Source organism: Euwallacea similis, chromosome 13, assembly GCF_039881205.1.
Source record: "Euwallacea similis isolate ESF13 chromosome 13, ESF131.1, whole genome shotgun sequence".
NCBI classification, from domain to species: domain Eukaryota; kingdom Metazoa; phylum Arthropoda; class Insecta; order Coleoptera; family Curculionidae; genus Euwallacea; species Euwallacea similis.
The window spans coordinates 3,229,599-3,248,436 of NC_089621.1; the positions used below are offsets into that span (position 1 = coordinate 3,229,599).

Sequence of the window (18,838 nt, forward strand, 5' to 3'; positions counted from 1 at the left end):
TCTTGTTGAAATAGCCTATACTAAAGGTAAACTAATACATTACTTTTCATTATTGCAATTATTAACTTTCGAGAGAATTGCTGGTTGCTTGATTAGAAATACGTATTTGGTGTCAATCATATGTTTTTTTGACACATTCACACGTGCGCAGATGAAATGTTGAAATTTCTTCCCACTCTCACACTCAAATATCAAATTTTTCCCGAGTTTACATTTTTTTGCAGTTAAATCAAAGGTAAACGCAAACAACCGACGTAACATTCCCGAATTTACGCAATTTGAGGTTTTCGCGAAATAAACCTCTCTTAGTTCAGTGTCGGACGTGTTTTATATACTACAAACTTGATAAATATGTGTTAAGTGTCCCAATTTCTTCACAAACAACCTGTGAACAGAAAGGCATGGGTACCCACAACTTAAAGATATGTAACTTCTTTTGCCTGTTAGGTAAGTAGATTTAAAGTCTTCGGCCTTCTAGTTTAAAAAAGGTACCACAAATATGTAAAAGTTAGTTTCTTGGGATAAAAGAGGGAACAGAACTCCCTCACTAGGGTTTGTAGCTTTCCTGGCTACTTCATTCATTTTGTCTCTTTTTCAGTTGGGTAACTGAGACTAAAATTATATTATGAAGGCTTGCACTCTAAACTCTAAAAGCGTTAGCTGTATGTGGTACTATCTGATAGAACTTTTATTTAAGGATGAATGCCAGGTGCTGTGCAACTTCGAGTTTTATTTATCTGAAGTGCTATAGCAAATAGCCATATTAATAACTTAGATAATACGCGAAAATGGACATATTTTTGATTAAATGCATATTAAAATGCAAGACCTACAAGAAAACTCTCTATGCTTTTCTTTAAGTCTTCCATTCTGTGAAACCTGTACTCTGTGAACTCTTTCATGCCACAGACCCCTATTTAAATATACATTATCAATATTTGCCATTTATACAGCTATTCCCAAATAACCTCTTTTCAATTTGCATTTGCACACAAAGGCCGTAAACTTTTCTCTTAGATGATTCATGAACCAAACAGCAAATGTTTACATAAATTAAAGAAATCATAGAAACCAATTAACTGTAGAGTTGTTTCATAACTTAAAGCAAAATGTTGATAATGGAATCTGCATTAGATCTATCGTTTTTGCTAACTGCCCACTGAATGAAATGGCCTTGTTTATTAAAAGAATATTTCTTTGTTAAAGGCATTTTTTGGTTTGACCTCATACTGAATTGCATTACAGTATCCAGCATTCATTTCTTTTACTGCAGTATAAATACCTAACAAGGTTATTGAAACTAAGAAAGGACTTTTCTAAGAAATAAGGGCATGCATGGTTTGCATCATTCACGTCAGCAATTGGTTCCACTACTATTCTTGAAACATCCTTCACACCTCAAGCGGATCCTTAATTTCCTTTGTTGGTAGTTTCTCACCTTTGCCCTGCAGACCGTGGCAAGTGGGTAACTGATTTGCTCCCCAAAACCATATTTTGAATTATTGCAATTTTGAAAACTGTAAATTCATGTTCCTAATAAGACGTTTCGCCTTATTAACCCAATTAATCAGCCATGATGAGTGGCTAATGAATAGGTATACAAAGAGCACTTGAACAGCGTACTAAATGTCCACTTTAGCCGTCCGATTTTAATTGAGCGATTTGGCCCGAGGAAGCAAATCTGTGTTAACAGTAAATCTAATTGGGTATCTAACGAAATACTTAATAATTTGCAAATTTGCCATATATTTGCTTTGTACCGTGCGACTTATGCAGTTGCTGTTATAAAGTACTTTCTGAGAAAACTATCAGGTAGAACCAGAAGTTGCGGTGACTAAACATTTTAATGCAATATTCTTGGTAATAGTCATTTCTTTACTAACTATTAAAGAATGGTTGTAATAGGCCGCAAAAGTTTATTTATAATCACAAGAGCCTTTGTTCTGATACTCTCCTACATAATCAGAATCGTTAAACACATTCCCTCTTCGTTTTTTACCCTTTCCATGTCCACTAGCATCAAATCTTTCCTTATGACCGCCAGTGTACTTGGACGTGGCTGTGAGTCTATCCACAGCCTCAGTGTGGGCAGTAGTAGTAGCAATATTTATTCCAAAAGGCCACATTCCATGAGTTTCTGAATATTCTCAATATTAATTTTCTTCTAAGTCTTGAAATTTTCAAGAGAAGTTAAAAAACTAGTTTAAATAATAGTTTTCAATTTTAACTTATTGAACCTCGATATCTGTCTCTGTAGACATTGTTCTTGTCGAAGACCTGTGCGTGCTTGAATTCTTTGTCAATTTGGGTCGCTGTTATGGTTTTGCCATATGCTTTGGCGTCTTCAAACTTTGCAAAATTAGTGAACTGCTAGTCGAGTTTGATGGAATAACTCATTGATGGAACCGTTAAATACGAGAATTTTGATTTTAGTATAAAAAATTGAAGTGGTTGAAGAGGATGTTTGATGACTTTAAGAAAATGATGACAGTTTGTTTGTTGTTATTAAGAACGAGCTTTTAAGGCATATTTTCTAATTGTTCTAATTGTTGTCCAATTGGTAAATGTTATACTTCAATAACGGTAAATTCATAGTCCAAAAGCGCCTGAGTTGTTTCTCAAGAAAACAGGTCGTTTCTTTCATAACGCAAGATAGCATTTCATGTTAAGAACGGTAATGTGCAAGGTCAGAGTTCAGTAAGGATGTGATGAATTGTTGCTTTAAGCTAAAAATGTGTGGCTCATAGATGTTGGTTTTTCATAAAGGGTTTTTCGTTTGTACTGTCTTGTTATGAAGCAGAATTGGTTTAAAACTGGTACAAGGGAAATATCTTCTGGGTTTAAACATTTTATTAGAGTTTCATAATTAATTATCGGTTAAAATTTAAAAAAATGATTAAATACTATTACTGAGATTTACATTATAACTAATTAATGTGCACTTGAATTACTGAAATTAGCATCATACAAAGACGAGAATTTGTCAAGGTTTTGTAACTACATGATGTCCGCCTGTATTGCTGGTGGTCTACCTTTGCAGCGGGTCGCGCATATCATGACATCATTTCTATGACGGTGAAAGCAAAGTTCGACAAGCAGGGAGTGGGGGGCCGAGAAATTTAACAATCAACAATCTTTATCGTATTTCATATTAATTTAAGTGTAAACTTTTGATATAAATAGTTGCATGTAAGGTTTATTTGTTCTAAACGTGCTGTTGACCTTTATTTTGTGATTTGTGGTGTTTGTAGTTCACCAGAGTGTTCATAAAGCAGGTAGGTACAAAGTTTACTATACTCATGCACGAATTTGTCGCTTTCATTGTATATAACATAATAAGGCTATACATGTAGTCTCGCAAAACTAGCATAACATTTTAGGAACTCAAGCACAACTTCAAAATCCCATCTTTTCTTTAGTTCCTACGATAATCTCTTTCCACTTTTTTTCCAAACATTTACTGGAATTTATAGAGTTAAACCTCACATTTCTTTCCGATGTTGCCAAATTGTGCTTTATTTCCGAACTCCTCCGTTTGTAGGGCAGTAATTTTACCCCAGGAAAAGATGGTCCGAGTGTTTGTAGTCGGGGTCGCAATGACCAAATTTGATAAGCCGGGCGTTAAGTTCGGAGACTACACCGATTGGGGAAAGGAAGCCATTTTGGCGGCCCTCAAAGACTCTCAAGTTAAAATCGAGGAAGTGGAGTTGGCAACTGCGGGGTTTGTATACGGTGATTCCACCAGTGGTCAAAGGGTAAGTGTGACATAAATACTACAGTAATAAAGAAGGTAACGAACGAAATAAATAATAATCAAGGATAATAATGTACTACGTAGGAATAGGTCTATAGGTTGTTTAGCAATATTTTCGTTTAGTATAGTATAATGGTTTACTTCGATAGAATTTTAAACTTGTCTAATGTATTCTTTTTATGTCACTGAAGACGAAAGTAGTGAAGTTATGAGACCCTTACAATTCATTTTTTATTTATTTTATGCAACAATAATACAACTTAAAATACAATAGCTTGGGTGTCAATAGTTTCCACCATATGTACCCAAATCATCAACATTTGATAGCATGAATCTGATGAAGAAATACATTTATTTTTCAATTTTTTTTACGCAAATTGTATATCAGCTCATTCATTGTCACTTTTATACACCAGAACCTACTTTTTCACTATTATGACCGTTTTAGGTGATATATGAAGTTGGCATGACAGGCATACCAATTTTCAATGTTAATAATAATTGTTCTACTGGGTCCTCTGCCCTATTGTTAGCAAAAGAGCTGGTAGAGTGTGGAAAGGCACATTGTGCCTTAGCTGTGGGTTTTGATAAAATGCAGAAAGGAAGTTTAGGTTCAGTTTTTATGGATAGAGCCAACCCTATGGAAAAGCACGTAGAGGCAATGGCCGAAGTTGCTGAGATTAGTAAGATTTGACTCTGCTAATATTACTGGGCTTCTAAGAGAATGTATAATAGATGCTTCTCCAATACTTGCCCAAATGTTTGGTAATGCTGGATTGGAGTATATGAAAAAATATGGAGCAACTCCTGATCACTTTGCAAAAATTGCTTGGAAGAATCACAAACATTCAGTAAATAACCCGAACTCGCAATTTAGGGATGAGTACACTTTGGAACAAATTAAAAACTCTCCTAAAGTGTTTGAGCCTTTAACCAAGCTGCAGGTGGATTATAAGCTATTTCAAAAGTATTATTAATAATATAAAATATCCTTAGTGTTGTCCCACTAGTGATGGTGCAGCAGCGGTTATTGTAGCTTCAGAAAACTTTGTCAGAAGCCATGGATTAGAAGCCAGAGCTGTTGAGATTTTAGGCATGGAAATGGCTACTGATTTACCATCCACATTCCAGTAAGTCTCATATTATGTTATTGCTTTCCAATACTTTATTTTTATTTTATTTTTTTTTAAGAGATAAAAGCTCCATGAAAATAGTGGGTTATGACATGTCTAAATTAGCTGCTGACCGTTTGTATAAGAAAACTGGCAAAAAACCTACAGACGTTCAAGTAGTGGAGTTACATGACTGTTTTTCTGCCAATGAATTAATCTCTTATGAGGCTTTGAGTTTATGCCCTCCTGGTGGAGCCCCAGGGATGATAGACCGAGGAGATAATACTTATGGCGGCAAATATGTGGTTTGTTTTTCACTTACCATCTTTGCTATTGAAAAAGATCATTTTTTTAGGTCAACCCTTCTGGAGGGCTTATTTCTAAAGGCCATCCTTTAGGAGCTACAGGTCTAGCACAGTGTGCAGAATTAACATGGCAACTTAGAGGGGAAGCAGGCCCTAGACAGGTTAAATTAATCCTATATACTTTGGACATAGTTTTAAGGACCAATTTTGCAGGTTCCAAATGCCAAATTAGCACTCCAACACAACATTGGCCTAGGGGGGGCTGTAGTTGTAGCTTTGTATCAATTAGGTTTTCCTGAGTATAGAAACAGGAATGTGAGCGCCAGGAAAACCGCAGCGGCAACGAATGAGGACGGTTTTATTGCCGCCCCTTTTATGCACATTCTACAAGAGGCCATGTTGGAAGACGAAGACGGGTTGGTTTCTAAATTTAGAGGTATTTACGGGTTAAAGGTGAGTTGCCAAGAGTGCTAAATGTAATGTTTTTGTAATTCGGTTGATATTGAAAACAAATAATTCCATTTGAGTTTGATCATTTAGGAACATGTATATTTTTTAAAGTTTTATAGTTATTTGAATTAGGAGTCATGAACGAAATGTGCTTGTAAATATTTTAGGGAATTTCTTTTTTAGATTACAAGGGAAGATGGCGTTACAGGTCTTTGGGTGATAAACACTAAAGAAGGAAAAGGCAAAATTGAGTTTAATGGAAAGGACAAGCCTGAGGTGACTTTTACCATAAAAGACTCGGATATTATCGAGTTGCTCACCGGCGAAATCGAGCCGCAAAAGGCATTTTTCCAAGGCAAAATTAAGATTCAAGGCAACATTGGTTTGGCTTTAAAATTGATGGAACTGCAGAGAATTGCCGCTTCGAAGATTGAGCAGTTACGGGCTAAACATCTTAAATCCAAATTGTAGAGCAAAAAGTATTGTTCATTCGTTTTAATACATATATAATAAATATTTTTTATGGAGTGGTTTAGTCAATTCTTCAAATGTATTATTGGATATTATATTTGTTAGATCCACATTTTCTAGTGAAAAATGAAATTGAAGATGTGAGCATTTATTTTTGTATCCAAGGAAATGGGTTAGTAGCGTTAGGTTAATTTTTGTATGGTTTTGTTGTGTTGGTAAATGTATCGGTTATTATATTAAATATATTTTTGATATATTGTTTTTATAAATAAATATTTATAGGAAGGAACCAGCAATGTTTTTTATTTGTTTTAAAAAGGTTTTCAATAACGTTTATTCAATGAAACATATTGATTGAAATTGATATATGAAATTAACGTAAAACGTTAAAAATTCTGCCATATAAATTTCTTTGCCTCTTTATCATACCTTACTTTTACTAAAACTACAATTACAATAATCATGCCCTTAGATTTATCAGCATTAATATCCCTTGTGCAGTTGTGGTACTGTCTCATTTTGTCAAATTTCAGTTTTAGACACCACATTACCTATTATTATATTTTCAGTTTTATATGCCCTGAAATGCCACTGCCTAAACGAAATTTCAACCCCCAGTGGTCAACCTGAAGCGTACTTCAATAGTTCATCGTATTTGCGACTTCAGAATAGTATAAATCTGAGGAAGCCTGTCGGATTAAGCTTCAGAACCTGTTATGGTATTTTTTCCCATTTAACATTCCCTCAGAGGTCTTATAAAGTTTATAATTTATTTGTAGGTGGAAACTTGCTATCCCAGCAGCAAACCGAGGAATCCATTGAACTTTTAGTGAACAAGAAAGGGGTCTTATTCAAAGCGAAAGTTGATGGTAATTCTTATGAAGAAATAGTTTTTGGGAACTTCGTGAACAATAAATGGCACACAGTATTCCTGCAATACTCTGTAGGGAATTTAACTATAAACGTTGATGGTGATATAGAGGTAATTTTTACACAAAACCATATTCCTTTGCCTATAAATAAATTATCGCATTTCAGGTCATAGCCAACTCCAGCTATAACACAAATTTACTAACCAGCAGCAAGCTCTACGACGACATGGTGGCATCAGTGTTGCTGGTGGGCAAAAACTTCAATGGGTGCCTCTTAGAGGGTCCCTCAGTAGTCTTCGACCCTCGTCTCATTTACGTCAACCACAACGTTATTTTCGAAAAATGCCCAATTCCAATAGATAGCTGCATACCCGCTGAGAAGATGACAAAAATAGATTACTGCCTGAATGAGCCTTGCATGAGGCATGGAACTTGCATCAACGACTACAATCATAATACCTATACTTGTGCATGCATGCCCAGATATACGGGTGCGGTTTCTTATTTGAGATTTAGGGTTAAATATTAATGTGTGATTGTAGGTAAAAATTGCGAAATCGACTCGGGAAATCCATGTGAGAAAAGACCGCCCTATTGCAGAAACGGCGGAACGTGTATTTCAGATCAAAAGGGAGATTATGATTGCGTTTGTGCACCTGGATTTACTGGGAGGAGCTGTGAGGTTGAGTTGGTGACACACCCATTGTGTAAGGTAGAGTATTTCGACACCAATGGTGAATGCAGCATAGGAAGCCTTCCAATGATAAACATCAAGCCTTAATTTGAGCTTTAATTTTCATCTGTCTAAAGCGATTTATATCAGTATCCAATTCTGCGATTATAATGCATCATCTTGCAGGTAAATCATTGCCTTAACGGAGGCACGTGCGATGTGAACTTCGACACTGGTGCATTTAGGTGCACTTGCAAACCAGGCTTTAGTGGACAAAATTGCGAGTTGGACATCGACGATTGTGTAAACAAGCCTTGTTTAAATGGCAAGTTTCACAACTCATTTCAATCCCTTTGAAAATTAAAATTCACTTGCTCAATTATGTTGTCACTAATTGATTTATAATTAGGCGGTATTTGTACGGACGAACTCAACAACTTCAATTGTGACTGCAGTCGCACTGGCTACACCGGGAGACTCTGCGAAGTTAACATCAACGAATGTATCGCCAACCCCTGTCTGAATGGAGGTGTTTGCTTCGACACATATGGCTCATATCTGTGCCAATGTGCTTCTGGGTTTGGAGGCAAAAATTGCCAAAATGTATGTATTACCTCTGTAAACTGCGACCAATACATGATATTTTTAATATTCTTGACAGGTTATTGATGACTGTGCTTCGCAACCCTGCTTTAATAACGGGGTTTGCGTGAGCAAGCAACCGGGCTATGAGTGCAAATGCCTTCCTGGTTACTATGGGGAAAATTGTGAAGTGGAAAACAGGCAGCAAAGGCATTGTGACATGCTGAATTGTGGACGTATGGGCGAATGCGTACAAGATTCCCTGAGTGGGGCTACTTGTGTCTGCAAACCGGACTTTCCAGGTGAATTCCCTGATTGCAAATCCATGTCCTTGTGCTCGAACAATCCTTGCAAAAACGGAGGATTTTGTAATATAGTAAATGGAAATATTAACTGTTCTTGTCCCCCAGGATACTCAGGTGAGATTTCAAACTTTCATAATTCCATAAACTGTCTTTTTATTCCAATTTTTGCATGCTGACTTTGACCCATTTAGATATGTCTCGTGAAAAACGCGATAATGTTTGTCAAAACGGCGGTTCCTGCGTTAGTAACGGTAGGAAGTCTTATTGCCTATGCGGCAATGGATGGACTGGAAAAAATTGCGATAGGAAAGTTGCATGTAGAAACTTGCCTTGTGTGCATGCAATATCTTGTCAGGACTATGTAAGTCAATTTTCGAGGGATGCAGCGAGTAATTTTGCTACTGGAGGAGTTTAGATGACCCCGTCCTAAGTGTTCTAAATGACCTACTTGTCGTTTTGGCTTTCTCATTTCACTATAGCTTTCTCACCAAGTTACACTAGTTTGCACTTAATTATTTGCGTGTTTAATCAAACAGAGTAGTTAATTAACAACTTTCACTTTTTCACAGCTGGGTGGTTATTACTGCACCTGCGCCTCTGGATGGGCCGGCACAAATTGTGAGCTTAAAATCGGCCCGTGCTTCAGTAATCCCTGTCAAAATTACGGAGTTTGTTTAGAAAGGGCATTTGGGTTTACTTGCCTTTGCAGAACAGGGTTCGAAGGTTAGAGTACTGTAATGCTCAAATTAAACATCGTGTCTGCTTGTAACGTTTCGATTTATTTAGTTGGTGATTGCTTTAATTGACTTGCTTTATTATTTGCACGAGATTGTTATATGCAATTTTTGTATCACCTGTGCATCCATGGGATTGAAGTATGTATTGTTATATTCGTGTTATCTGGCTTCTAATTCGCTATTGTTATTGATGGAAGCAGCTCATTTTATTGCAGTGCTTGATTTTTATAAAACCGCTATTTCGTAAAATACAATAAACGTTAATGGAACATAACGTTATATGGATATATTTCCAGGCACCTACTGTCAAACTAACACTGACGAATGCCAATCAAATCCCTGTCGTAACGGAGGAGTTTGCTTGGATAGAGTAAATTCTTTCTATTGCAATTGCACTGATGATTGGATGGGAGTGTTATGCGAGAGGCCTTATGATGTTTGCGAGTTAGAACCTTGCCAGGTGGAATATTCTATAGTAACGAAAAAAAAACTCATGCATGTTATTTCAGAACAATGCCACGTGTCTTTCAACGAATCGACACGACTACACCTGCCGATGTTTACCCGGATTTGAGGGGCCCAAATGTGAAATTAACAAAGATGATTGCAAAGGAGTTTCTTGTCCCTATGGTCAAGTAAATACCTTGCACTATTTGAGTCTAAATAGTTTACAAATCTTACATTTCCAGGTGTGTTACGATTTGATCAACGACTACGAATGTCGCTGCCCACTTGGCTTTACTGGTGATGATTGTACTGTGGACATAGACCCTTGTTCTAAGGGTCCTTGCGTCAATGGGTCGTGTATAGTGGACTCAACTAGTAACGAGTGGGCTTGCAAATGTAATCCTGGCTTCACGGGTCCTCTTTGCGACATGGATGTGGATGAGTGCAGCATACCCAATACCCAGATTTGCAACACTGGTTTGTGTGTTAATACCGTTGGTAGTTTTCGGTGTTATTGTGAGCCCGGATTTACCGGACTAAGGTGAGTGTTTGGGTTAATGGAATTGTTTGAAAATAAAGTTTAAGAAACTCCATATACGCAAACGTACAAGGTGAAAAAACGGATTTTGACTGTTTTACCTGCAAATTTTCCTATATTGTATCTATTGCAAATATGAATTTTTCAGGTGCGAAATTGATATCGACGAGTGCCTTCCGCAACCCTGTCAAAACCAAGCGACTTGCATTGACTTAATGAATAACTACACTTGCTCCTGTTTGCCTGGGTACCTCCATTACAACTCAGATGGATACATTTTTCTAATTTAATTATTTTTTAGTTATAAAGGTAGAAATTGCAGTGAAGAAATCGATGAATGCGCATCGAACCCTTGCATGGGAGGAGCCACGTGCAAAGACCAAATAAATGACTTTGCTTGCATTTGTCCTCCAGGGCTTACTGGCAAAACTTGTAATATTAACATTGACGATTGCGAAGTAAGTATTAGTATATCTGCTGAGATCAGTTTTGAATGTTTTTTGAAGTCAAGCCCGTGCCATAACGGAGCTGGATGCATTGATGGTCTCAATGAGTATACTTGCAACTGCACCGATACCGGTTACGAAGGACTACACTGCGAGATTAATATCGATGATTGCCAAGGATATCCCTGCCTCAATGGGGCAGAATGCCTGGATAAAGTTAAAGATTACGACTGTAGCTGTTATAAGGCGAGTAATATAATATAGTAGTTTGACTTTACTTTAATTTGAATTTTTAGGGCTATGAAGGCAAAAACTGCGAAGTGGACATCAACGAATGCGAAAGCAGCCCATGCAAATTCGGTGGGCTCTGCATGGAAAAATCTAATATTACTCTTTACAGTCCGGAGATTGTTTCGAAATTGGGTATTAAGTTACCAGAAGCTTTCAACAAGCCCTTTTCCTACGACGATGCTGAAGGGTATGTTTTAAAGCAAATCATATTTTTTCCAAGCCATATTTAATTTTTTTCTCAGCTATGAATGTTTGTGCGTGCCTGGAGTTACTGGCGCTAACTGCGAAATTAACATAAACGAGTGTGAATCAAGTCCCTGTCAATATGGAACTTGTACGGATAAAATCGGTGGGTATACATGTGAATGTGAAGATGGATACGAGGGAACTCATTGCGAGCAGGTAAAAGCTTTTTCACATTATTTAGTTCTAGTTTAAAAAAACAATTTCAGGACATTGATGAGTGCAAAAGGTATGAGCCTTGCGTGCGCGGTACTTGCGTCGATAGAGTGGCGAACTATTTCTGCATGTGCGAACCTGAATACGGGGGCAAAAACTGCTCAGTGAAGCTAGTAGGGTGTGCGGACGAGCCCTGTCAAAACAAAGGCATTTGTCGCCCTTATTTAGTCAACGAAGTGGAGCATAAGTTTAATTGCTCCTGTCCAAACGGATATCACGGATATACCTGTGAAAACAAGACCACAATGTCCTTTGCAGGTAAGAGTGTCTTATTACATGAAAACAGTGTGTTCAAACAATGCATTTGTAGGCAATTCTTTGGTGACGATTAATACGAGCAGAGATGAAGGCTATGATATTCAATTTAGGTTCAAAACTACATTAGGAGATGGTTTACTGGCTTTAGGTACCAGACAAATCCTCTGTACTAAATACACTTAATTCACAGTTTGATTTTAGGCAAAGGTTTGACATACTATATACTAGAACTCGCTAGAGGTCGTTTGAACCTCCAATCAAGCCTCCTTAATAAATGGGAGGGAGTTTTTATCGGTTCCAATTTGAATGACAGCAATTGGCAGAAGGTATTTGTGGCCATCAATTCCACCCATTTAGTTTTAGGCGCCAATGAGGAGCAGACTATTTATCCCATTACTTTTAATGAGAACTATAACGTCTCTTCAACAAGGTAAAGCACTTCTTTCAGACGTTTAACTTCTTGGAAAATTCCACTTTTTAGCTAAAAGATTCTTTGTGTACAATTCTAATTAAAATCTTAATTTAGTGTCTTTTTCAGCTTTCCTGTTACCTATATTGGAGGCATTCCTTCAAACCTAAGGAAATTGACTAGAGGGCAGCCATTTTTAGTTGGTAAGTTGCATTATTCCAATCGTCTCTGACATTTTTTATTCACTTGATTGGTCTTCCTTTAAGGCTGCGCTGAGGACATTCAAATAAACTCTGACTGGGTTATTCCTCAGTCTATAAACACCACTCACTTGACCTTTCAAAACACGGAAATTGGGTGCGTTAGGGAACCTCAATGTGAACCGAATCCATGTCATTCTGGGGGCCATTGTACTGATAAATGGAGGGATTTCAGTTGTTCCTGTACGCGTCCCTTTTTAGGCAATACCTGTCAGTACAATTATACAGCAGCTACTTTCGGGCATGAGGATATAACTGATTCATTGGTTACGGTATGTGAAATTCGGTACATTAAACATATTAATCAAAAGAAAATGGAAAAGCTGAATTCATGTTTTAATGAGGCACTGGCAAATGTGTTGAGCTTACCTCTTGTGTAATCTGCGTATGACCTTTCCTCCTTTTTCCCCTCTTATCCTGTCAGTATATCTAATTTCTCCACATTTTCAAAGGTCAACGTGTTCGATTCTGCAAGAAGGGCCATCCGTACTATTGTCGATATATCCATGTTCATTCGAACCCGACAAGGTAAAGGTCAAATATTTTATTTGGGCTCCGCCATGGGGAGTCAAACTACCACTGATGAAAACTATGTGGCAGCCCAACTTGAAAATGGTAATTTTCTATTCAAATCCATAGATAACAAAAAAGATGAATTAATTTTTTTTTGCCAGGAGAGCTTTTTGTGCGAATTCAATTCAACGGCTCAGCGGAAGCCTACCCAGTCTCAGGAGTTAAGTTAGACAACGGCTACAACCATCTCATTGAAGTTATACGGAATGTGACTTTGGTGCAAGTGAAGTTAAATGGAACTGAATATTTTAGGTAAGTTTTTTAAATTATTTTGGCATTCCTCCTCAATGTTCATGTATTAGAAAAACCATTTCGGCCACTGGAATTTTGAATGCTCAAGTGCTGTTCCTTGGCGGACAGCCGCAGCTGCGCTCCGTAAGACAAGCAACTGAAAATCTAACTCCAAAAGCAGATTTGGTTACCCCTACAGCACCTGCGGCTATCACTTCAACTCTTAGCAATGTTAATTTCAAGGGAATTATACAGGATGTTCAAGTATAAGTTTTAATTATTTCATATGTATTTAGTTTAAATGAGTTATTTTCAGATCAGTAATGGTTCTAGTATAATGGTAGTAGAATTCTTTCCAATTTCTGCAGCAGACTTGTTCATTCCTCCGCCTTTTGGCAACGTTTCCTTCGATCGCTCTTTGGTTCTTGAGGGCGTGGTATCTGATGATTTATGCGAAGACAATCCTTGCAACCACAACGGTATTTGTGAGAATACTTGGAATGACTACAGATGCATTTGCACTAGAGGTATTTTGTTTATTATTTTTAACGGTTTTCAGAACTTGATTTTTGTGTTATCATAGGTTTTAAGGGCAAAACCTGTAACGAGCTGGAATTCTGCGAAATTGAGGGATGTCCAGACGGGGCGGTTTGCAAAAATTTAGAAGACGGTTACGAATGTATCGCAAACGCCACGTTCAACGGGAAGCAGGAGCCTTTAGTTTATGGACTAACCATCCTCCCTAATTCCAGCAGAGGTTTTAACGTTGACGAAATTGAATTGACTTATAGAACTAGGTAAGGTGTGCAGCTTTGTGATGTCCATAGGGTCTTTGAATAATTTCATGCAGGTCATGGGGCACATTGTTATTCGCCAAGAACAATGCCGATTTCTTTACGGTGTTTATTTATCATAATGAAGTGGTAATTCAATGGAACTTGGGTTCGGGAGTGATGACGCACAGGTTCAAAAGGGACAAGTTTGAAGGGCAATGGCTAACCTTAGTTTTCCAATTCAAAGACCAAGCTTTTAAAGGTATTTTCCAGATATACGAAAAGGAGCGTCATACGTACCACATATATAGTTTCTAATATTTTTTATTTCACTTTCCCTTGTAATTTTTTTCATCCTGCTTCAGACTTTCTTTACCATGTAGACCTTAAAATAACATAAGGAACATTAACAGAAAATAGAATAACAAATAATTTTTTAGTATTTTCAGTTATACATTTTTTAAGATTTATTTGTTGGTCTATTTTCTTTTTCACTGCATATAATGCACATAAGAACTTTCCACGCTACAAATGTTTCAGCCGGTTTCAAGGAAAACATTCTGGACCAATCTCCTAACGTTGAAAGTACCCAATTCGACGTAGTTTCCTTAACTGAGCTATTTAAAGAGGGAGAAATTTACGTGGCTGGCAGCGATAATAAGACTTTTAATTTTATGTTGGGTATGTTTAGAAATTACATGTATTTCCCATCTTTAGCATATTAATCTTTTTGACAGCAATTGAAAACACCGAACTGAACACCACAAATTATTCAAATCAAGCCGATACAACCACTGTGGATCCGCTTATTGTCAGTAATTCAATTGAGAGTGCGGAGATGTACATTGACGACGGATTTTTGTTCAAAATCGATCAAAACAAGAAAACTGATAAGTTCAAGGGATGCGTGAGCGAAATTCGAATCGGAGGGCTTTTGCTGCCGTATTTTACCACCAAAGAAATATATCCGAAAGATACCTATTCAGAGGAATTCTTCGAACTGCAGCCTCTGGTGGACAAGGTGGATTTGGATTGCATTTTGTGCTATGATAATGATTGCAATAATCAAGGCCAGTGCATTAACAGTACGGAGACTTATAAGTGCGACTGCAACGAAGGTAATTTTGGCAATTAAATTGGGCAATTTAGAAGGGCAATTTTATTACAGGTTACACTGCGGATGACTGTTCAATCGACATAAATGAGTGTGAAAATAATCAGTGCGAAAACGGGGCCACTTGCGTTGATTTAATCGCCAAATACGATTGCCAGTGTGCAGTGGGATACGAAGGCGAGCAGTGAGTTTCATACGTTTTTATTGCAGATATTCATGTTTCTTTTGAATCACAAAGTTACCTGCATTCTGATAAACCTCCATTGTTCTTAAAGTCTTGTAACATTGTAGCCCTTAATTCAAAGACCAGATTTGTTAATGCATTTAATGTACGTTTTATTAATTTTTTGCATTAAATTTAGCTGCCAAATTGACATAGATGAGTGCCAGAGCAACCCCTGTAAACACGGTGGCGTTTGCCATGATTTAGTGGGTACTTTCAAATGCGACTGCCCAGAGGATTTCGTGGGAAAACAGTGCGAAGCTCCCTTGCTAATTACGTGCGAAAATCGGCCTTGCAGGGACGGGGCTACTTGTAAAACGGGCCCAAGTAAGCCTCATTTAGATTGTTATTTTTGTTGCTTTTTTACTGGAATATTTTGCAGACCCAGATACCGGCAACAACTTCACATGTTCCTGCACCGAGGGTATGCAGGGGCCTTTGTGCGATACCCCGTTTTGCGAGGTGGATAAGTGCAAATTTGGTTTTTGCAATGCCACGAAAGTCCCATATTGTGCCTGCAATCCTGGATTTGAGGGCAAACTTTGCGAGAAAAACATTGACGAATGCGTCTCAGTGAACGGTCGCAGTCCCTGTCAAAACGGAGGAGTTTGTATTGACGGAATTTCCAGATACGATTGCAACTGTACTAGCACTGGATATAGGGGTTTATTGTGCGAAATTGACATTGATGAATGCGGAGAAAAACCACCTCCGTGTGGAAGCGGGACGTGCGAAAACTTACCAGGCTCCTATAGGTAAGTGCTACTGTTTAAATAAAATCGTCAGGAATTTCAATATATTCTCAGATGCACTTGCGGTAATACCGGAAAGTGTGGACATCATTGCGCTTTGGATGATCCTTGCTTAAATAAGGAGACTTGCCAGCATGGGGTTTGTACTTCTCAGTGCACAGACAAGCAGGACTACTTATGCATCTGCGATGAAAATTGGACTGGAAAGAATTGCTCGCATTTGCAGGTAAGTTTTATCTTTCTAATTATTTGTGCGGTTTTGTTTCGATTGAAGAATTGCATAGCATTGAATTTTCAGAAGATCAGTCTAGGCTAATTATATAGCTCTTTAGCTAACCAAGCTTTTGGCAATATTTTCTTTTCTTCTTTAGGGCTACTGAATATTTTCCTAAAAGTGTATAAAGTAATACTTTCATGCATGCGATTTCTATGGCCCGAACGATGCGAAACGGAACGATCAAACTATCGAGTGAATCATCATAAACACGGTGATTTACTTGGTGTTTCGGTGAGAGACTTGTCACCGAAACATTAATTAGTAAAAAATGAATGTTATTTTTAAGTTAGTTTTTATCTGAATAATGTACTAAAACCAAAAACGGTCAAATAAGATTTTAGGATTACTAACTGAAACTATAACTCTTGTTCATGCCCAGATCTTTGCAAAAATTATAGTACACACAAAAACTAACGTTCACCAGAACAACCAGAAAATTGATATCAAAGATATTAAAGAAGATTTTTCTTACTTTTTTTCAAAACTTAGACTGGTCACCTGAAAATTCAATCTCTATTTCTAACTATTCGGAATTTTACTACCATTTAATTTGAATTTGCAGGAAGCAGTAACAAGAGCAGACAGCGAAATTAATATTCTTTATATAATAGTTCCAGTGGTGTTAATTTTGATTTTAGGCTTCCTGATTGGAATGATTATTCTTGTAAATGTAGCTCGCAGCAAACGAGCAACTAGAGGCACTTACAGTCCCTCAGCGCAGGAATTTTGCAATCCTAGAGTTGAGTTGGATCACGTATTGAAACCTCCTCCTGAAGAGAGGTTGATTTGATAGTTTTCGAAAAACCGAAAAGAATTTCAGTAAAAATAATGCTGTAAAATGAATCGAGTATTTGCCCCATTAGAGAACTAAGCTTGAGCTGGAAAAACTTATGTTTAAAAACTTCTTTATTAGTAGTTGTTAGTGTATACTTTTCCATATTAACAACGACTGATTTTCTTGTAGTGTTAATCCATTTTGCACTACTTTCAGCTGTCTATATACATACAGTATTTAATTTAGATTTAAGTAACACCAGTACTTAAAACAATTTCAGTAGGTATTTGGTAATAGATAACATATTTATTGACCACTTAAATCATGACTGATGCATATTTGCTCTTAATTTTCAGTACTTAAAAGTTTGACTAACTCTTAATATCTTATGACTAATACCGTCCAAGAAAATAATATTCTTAAGGCAATATTTGCTTGTATTGTAATATTGTGATATACACAGAATTCGATTTATTATTGTTGAATACTCAGCAATAATTAAATTGCAAAGCTTAAATAGCAATGCTTTTAAACTTTCTTGTAATACTATACAAAATCTATTTTGATATTATGTAATGTACTTATAACTTAAAACCAAAGTTTGTGTAAATAATTATTTTTAAATTCATTATATTGTCATAAGATCTAGTAGCATGTAAGTTATGAAAAAAACATATACAGAAGAAGTTTTTTATTTGAAAGAGCTCATGAAAAACTTAAACAACAATATGAAAAACATAAACAATCTATGAAAACAAATCATCACCATTCAGCCATTGCTTCCTTAAATTCCTTCTCAAAGTATCTCCATCCATGCGGTCAGTAAGCATCCGAAATTCATCAGCAAGCTGCAGTTGTTTATCAACATCTCCTACATTTCTAATTATTCTCAATTCACCATTCTCCTTCAATACTGTTCGGTCTGTTTCATTAGGAAAACCATCAGGGAAAGTGATGGGAACAATTTCAATTGTGTGTTTAACCTTCCATAGTCTTGCATTGTTCTCTGGTATGTTTTTAATTACTGCATAGTCCTTAAATATTACTAGTTTACATATAATTCATACAGCCTTCTTAAAGTTACTTTTCCATCTAGTTTAAACTCTGTCAGTATGTTTTTCTCCCAGTAAGGAAGTCCCTTCATTGATTTTATCCGTTTAACACGAAACAATTTGCTGGGCTGATATGGGGGGTCTTTAAAATTAGGGCTTCTAAAATGATAAATTCAAAATCTTTAATGTTTGTAAATTCTTATTAGGTCAAATGGTAACTCAAGGCTTACCTGGGGTAGTACTTAAATCCTGGGTACAGAATTCCTTCGTCAGGCCAGTTATATCTACGTTTTCCTAGGCCTCTAATCAATGTTAATGCAGGAGTGGATATTTTAAGAAAATTTTGGTTCATATTGCTTTAAACTTTTATTATATGAAACAAACGATTCCGGGAGATCGAAAAAGATGATTACTTTTTCCTTTTTGTAACGTTAATGAATTTTTTTTATAATTATTTAATAAATTTTATTTTTATCTAAAGAAACGACTAAACTCCAAGATAACCTAACCTATTTGTGGTAATCATTATCATCTGACAAATAAAAAGACGGCAGGCAACGGATGAACCGAAAAGCAAGGTGCTAGAATATATTCACTCTCTTTAAAGCCAAATGTATCAAACAAGGACAACAACAAATCTAAACCTGACTTGTCAAGCCTTAAATAGTTAAATCTGTGACGTAACAAAATAACCTAACA

General features: G+C 36.8%; 3 protein-coding genes and 1 pseudogene across 3 annotated transcripts; 2 read left to right on the forward strand and 2 right to left on the reverse strand.

Annotated features, from left to right (window-relative positions):
- The first annotated feature begins 173 nt into the window (after nt 1–173).
- Nucleotides 174–17,760, forward strand: crb (crumbs). The gene is made up of 36 exons (XM_066396721.1): nt 174–447; nt 6,662–6,811; nt 6,872–7,074; nt 7,131–7,455; nt 7,507–7,676; nt 7,824–7,962; nt 8,047–8,240; nt 8,299–8,638; nt 8,716–8,885; nt 9,094–9,247; nt 9,558–9,721; nt 9,771–9,896; nt 9,951–10,249; nt 10,395–10,493; nt 10,548–10,704; nt 10,753–10,938; nt 10,989–11,170; nt 11,226–11,385; nt 11,436–11,700; nt 11,753–11,848; nt 11,902–12,130; nt 12,239–12,312; nt 12,376–12,641; nt 12,822–12,984; nt 13,044–13,194; nt 13,245–13,437; nt 13,490–13,700; nt 13,757–13,970; nt 14,024–14,208; nt 14,487–14,627; nt 14,684–15,064; nt 15,115–15,244; nt 15,423–15,610; nt 15,666–16,038; nt 16,090–16,261; nt 16,875–17,760. Exons 1-36 carry the CDS (start codon nt 402–404, stop codon nt 17,100–17,102), a joined length of 6,924 nt encoding a protein of 2,307 aa, XP_066252818.1. The 5' UTR covers nt 174–401; the 3' UTR covers nt 17,103–17,760.
- On the reverse strand, nt 1,796–2,397 carry LOC136413081 (tubulin polymerization-promoting protein homolog; annotated as a pseudogene).
- Nucleotides 3,114–6,381, forward strand: ScpX (Sterol carrier protein X-related thiolase). Its single transcript, XM_066396250.1, has 9 exons — nt 3,114–3,275; nt 3,542–3,755; nt 4,203–4,437; nt 4,490–4,698; nt 4,751–4,884; nt 4,946–5,171; nt 5,222–5,332; nt 5,385–5,624; nt 5,805–6,381. The coding sequence occupies exons 2-9, from the start codon at nt 3,567–3,569 to the stop codon at nt 6,090–6,092; spliced, it is 1,632 nt and encodes a 543-aa protein (XP_066252347.1). The 5' UTR covers nt 3,114–3,275; nt 3,542–3,566; the 3' UTR covers nt 6,093–6,381.
- Nucleotides 17,761–17,818: 58 nt separating the features above from the next.
- Nucleotides 17,819–18,617, reverse strand: mRpL30 (mitochondrial ribosomal protein L30). Its single transcript, XM_066396720.1, has 3 exons — nt 18,370–18,617; nt 18,172–18,298; nt 17,819–18,121 (listed from the first exon to the last, which is right to left on the reverse strand). The coding sequence occupies exons 1-3, from the start codon at nt 18,489–18,491 to the stop codon at nt 17,834–17,836; spliced, it is 537 nt and encodes a 178-aa protein (XP_066252817.1). The 5' UTR covers nt 18,492–18,617; the 3' UTR covers nt 17,819–17,833.
- Nucleotides 18,618–18,838: the final 221 nt, after the last annotated feature.